We start from the raw sequence: 4,334 nt of genomic DNA, 5'->3' as shown, positions 1-4,334 counted from the left end.
GCCGGGGTGTGATTGTAGCGTGCTCCGCCTACCACACCGAAGATTCTGGGTTCACGCCCCGGGCAAAGCAACATCAAAATTTTAGAAACAAGTTTTTTCAATAGAACAAAATTTTTCTAAGCGGGGTCGTTCCTCGGCAGTGTTTGGCAAGCACTCCGAGTGTATTTCCGCCATGAAAAGCTTCTCAGTAAAAATGCATCTGCCTTACAGATGCCGTTCGGAATCGGCATTAAAACAAGTAGGTCCCATCCCGCCAATTTGAAGGGAAATTGAAAAAGGAGCACGACGCAAATTGTAGAGAAGCTCGGCCTAAAATCTCTTCGGAGGCGCTTACATTTATTTATTTAAAACATAATCCTAAAATGATATCGAAATGAACTCGGTTGAAATGATCCCCAATATTGTCCTGTATTCAAAATACCCTTATGCATTCGTATTTATTAGTCTAACATCGTATAGCTATTTTTTATCCCGTACTAATATATCTGCTTTTTTGATTGATTTCTTCTGGTGAGCAAATTAGTGTCCTGGAATTTCCCACGAAATACATAAATTTCACTATTTTAGTAATAAGTCCTTCGATCTTGAAAATTCAATCAGTTTAAAAACAACTTGTTGTAATTTTGTATGCCAGATTAAAGAATATTTATTATTGATTTGCTAAAACAAAAATCTTATCCAAACATTATTCCAAAAATATTTTCTTAGTAGCTCCCTCGTTTTGCAAACGCGTCTCTTCTTTATTTTGATCGAATCCTCCTGCAAAATGCTTCTCTCACCACCCCTGTTTCTGAAATATTCATGTCATTTTGCAAAATTTTTACACATTTCAGTGTCCGAATTCACAAAACTCTTTGCAAATATCATCAATAACACTGCGTTTAATGCGTTTCAGCGACATTCGTTTCCTTTTCGAGTCCAACATATAGGTGATGAGGTTATGCAGGCAATCAAAATAGAGTAATCCAGCTGTACCTTCATGCAAATCCAAATAACGAAATCTATTTACATTACATGTGCAGCCATCATAAATAAAATAGATTTTATTGTCTTCATCGTGTGCGCGAAATATCACATAATTACCCCAAGGGGTCATGATGAAAACGCGATCAGCACAACGCATGCCAGCTCGTACCAATTTGCAAAGACTTTCATAGCTACCGCTTTCAGAGCCAACGACGGCCATACGTTCGGGTTCATCTAAAATGCCAGGATAATGATTGGGTCTACAAGCCACGGCTCCCTTGCAACAGGCATCCTCAGTGTAACGGCATGGTTCATCGGAACGTTGTTTATCATTGCATTGTGGTTGTGCTGGTGGTGGTGGTGGTGGTGGTGCAGGTGCTGCTCTTGCCTCTATTGATGCTGCTTTGGCTGCAGATGTAGCTGATGCTTTTGAGTTCACGGATGATTTTTTCCCCTTTTTTCCTTTTCCTTTTTTACCTTTCTTGCTTCCAGCGGATGATGCGGATGCATTGCTCTTACGTCCCTTCTTACCACTATCCTTTTTGCCTTTGCCCTTTTTCCCCATGCTATTTGATGAGTTGGAAAAAGGGTGTGCTTTTTTTAATTTTAAATTTTGACGATTTGTATTTTAATTACTTCAACTAAAAAATTTCGTACTAAATTTAGTTTAATCTCAGCATATTGAACTGTTTTGAAAAAATTTTGAAATGTTTTGTTTATTATTTGAAGTTAAGGAGAAAATGTGTACTGAGATGAGGCACAAGTGTTTTTTTTTTTTTATATATTTACTTAGGCATCTTTTACATGCGTCGATTTTCGGGTAAATGGTATGTCGTCCAACCATCAATAGCCCTTTTCGTGACCTTGCTACGCACACTCTCATTCGAACCCTTAACCTTCTTTTAACGCTCCGTCATAGTGTTATTGGGACCCAAAGCTAGACTTAACAGCATAAAAACCGTTTAAAAATCATCGAGTTCTTATTATAGTGTTCATAACTCAGCAATTTTTCCATGCTTTCTGCCTTCCATTCCTACTCCTCTCCTTGCTCTTTACTCCAATTTATCCTATAAGTCTTATCTCCCACTCCTTCAGCATCTCATCTCTCTGCTCTTCGCCTTTCCCTAATGATTGTTCCGATTTGGTTTATGTGCACTCACTAAATCTACACAGTCTTATTATTTACCGTTATTATTTTTTGTTGTCCATGCCTTCAGTTTTGCGCCCCCTTTTCTTCAATTCTCCGTTCTTATTATTTTTATTCGGCTTATGTGCTATTATTCAGTCTACAGGTTCTTATTTATTCTTATGTTTTCTTGTCGTTCCACTTTTCTTTCACTCTCTCGCTTCCTATAGATTTCTCTTATTGTTCTTATTGGGTTTATGAGCACTCACGAAGTTTACACAGCCTCATTAATTTCCTCTACTCTATTTGCTGTCCTTGCTCCTCTACTTAGTTTTTCGTGCTCTATTCTCCAATTCTCCTTTCTTATTATTTTTACTTGGTTTATGTACACTCATTAAGTCTTCCTATTTTTATTGATTGTTCGCAAAGGAAAAATTTCGTGGCTGGCGTTGACGCAGGCTACGTTGCCAAAAAGCATAGTTTCGACCCATGATGGGCCAATTTAGGTAAACTAGAAAATGCAGAAAGGAGAGAAAATAAGAGAGAATGAAACGGGTTAGCCAGAGAAGAGGGAGGTGGATAGATAGAGGAAGGCGGAACCAAGTCTGTCGGTTTTGTTCAGGGCTGCAAACCGCCTCGAAAATCGAAGAGGGTGTTCGGATTTTTTCCATACACCGCATGAACAAAATTTGTTTTTATATGGAAGATATGGTCAATACTAGACTGGGTCGAAAAAAAAAGTTGCTAATGTCCGCTCCTAAATCCAAAGATTATGTTGAGAGGGTTTCGGAAAAAAACTTTTTTTTTTGATCCTTCGAAATACAGCCGAAAAGATTTTTTTGTTGTAACTTCGTTATTTGACGTCCGATTTTTAAAATTGATATGTCATTATTTTGGCCTTGAGAGGCTTCACATTTCCGTTTAATGTCTTTTTAAGCTATGAAGTTGTTTTCACATGATTGGGTCAGCTAACAAAGTTGGACCGCTAAACCCCCCCCCCCCCCCTCTAAAGTATCCTTTTTCCTTACCGAACGAAAGTACTTAAAAATTCAAGAAAATGTTGCTTTTAAACCATATTATTAAATAATAAACAAAGAAGTTATAGCGCTTTCAATATTTATTGCAACTGTTATTTTACCTGATTCTTATTATACTTAGACCTGAAACTCATGATATTTTTGGAGGTAAAATTATTATTAGGGTTTGCATTGAAAAATTAATAAAGATATGCCAAATATCATAAATAGGGGAAGTCAAAGTAAATAAGTGAGTCCAACCTGTTGTTTCGTATTTATAATAAGTACCTGGGCTACCAAGCTCAGCAACGTGTCGTTGTGCTGGCAACGTTTCTTTTTTTTAATTTAGAATAGGTGGCAACCTTAAATGGCAACCCTACTCAAAAATGTCCCTATTGTAATTCGGAGTGAAATACCTTTCGTTTGATACCCATATCGGCATATCTCATGCATTTTTTTTTCATTTCGAATAGGTGGCAACCCTAAATGGCAACCCTACTCAAAAATGTCCCTATTGTAATGCGGAGTGAAATACCTTTCGTTTGATACCCATATCGGCATATCTCATGCAATTTTTTTTTATTTCGAATAGGTGGCAACCTTAAATGACAACCTTACTCAAAAATGTCCCTATTGTAATGCGGAGTGAAATACCTTTCGTTTAATACCCATAACGGCATACCTCATGCAATTTTTTAAATTTCGAATAGGTGGCAACCCTAAATGGCAACCCTACCCAAAAATATCCCTATTGTAAAGCGAAGTGAAATACCTTTCATTTATTTTTTTAATTTCGCATAGGTTGCAACCCTACTCAAAAATTTCCCTTTTTTAATGCGGAGTGAAATACCTTTCGTATGATACCCATATCGGCATATCTCATGCAATTTTTTTTCATTTCGAATAGGTGGCAACCCTAAACGGCAACCCTACTCAAAAATTTCCCTATTGTAATGCGGAGTGAAATACCTTTCGTTTGATACTCATATCGGCATATCTCATGTAATTTTTTTTATTTCAATAGGTGGCAACCTTAAATGACAACCCTACTCAAAAATGTCCCTATGGTAATGCGGAGTGAAATACCTTTCGTTTGATACCCATATCAGCATATCTCATGCAACACACTTTCTACCTAGTCTTAGAAGGTGATAGTTATCTCTGTGCCAAATTTCATTAAAATCGGTTGAGCCGTTCCCGAGATCGTTCGGCTATACAAACAAACA

General features: G+C 37.3%; 1 protein-coding gene across 2 annotated transcripts; it reads right to left on the bottom strand.

Moving 5' to 3' along the window:
• Positions 1–626: 626 nt before the first annotated feature.
• Positions 627–2,050, bottom strand: LOC137249203 (uncharacterized). 2 transcript variants are annotated; one of them, XM_067780505.1, is made up of 2 exons: positions 1,084–2,050; positions 880–1,001 (listed from the first exon to the last, which is right to left on the bottom strand). In XM_067780505.1, exons 1-2 carry the CDS (start codon positions 1,529–1,531, stop codon positions 892–894), a joined length of 558 nt encoding a protein of 185 aa, XP_067636606.1. In that variant the 5' UTR covers positions 1,532–2,050; the 3' UTR covers positions 880–891. The 2 variants fall into 2 exon arrangements, with proteins under 2 accessions (XP_067636605.1, XP_067636606.1); XM_067780504.1 differs by having other exon boundaries at positions 627–2,047.
• Positions 2,051–4,334: the final 2,284 nt, after the last annotated feature.

The sequence above is a fragment of the Eurosta solidaginis genome, chromosome 4, assembly GCF_040869045.1.
Source record: "Eurosta solidaginis isolate ZX-2024a chromosome 4, ASM4086904v1, whole genome shotgun sequence".
Lineage (NCBI taxonomy): Eukaryota > Metazoa > Arthropoda > Insecta > Diptera > Tephritidae > Eurosta > Eurosta solidaginis.
The sequence above is the reverse complement of the archived record's forward strand: the minus strand, read 5'-3'. Positions and strand labels throughout refer to the sequence as shown.

Bases quoted from the DNA above. Each gene is read 5' to 3' on its own strand.
- LOC137249203 (XM_067780504.1), bottom strand. From the start codon at position 1,531: ATGGGGAAAAAGGGCAAAGGCAAAAAGGATAGTGGTAAGAAGGGACGT.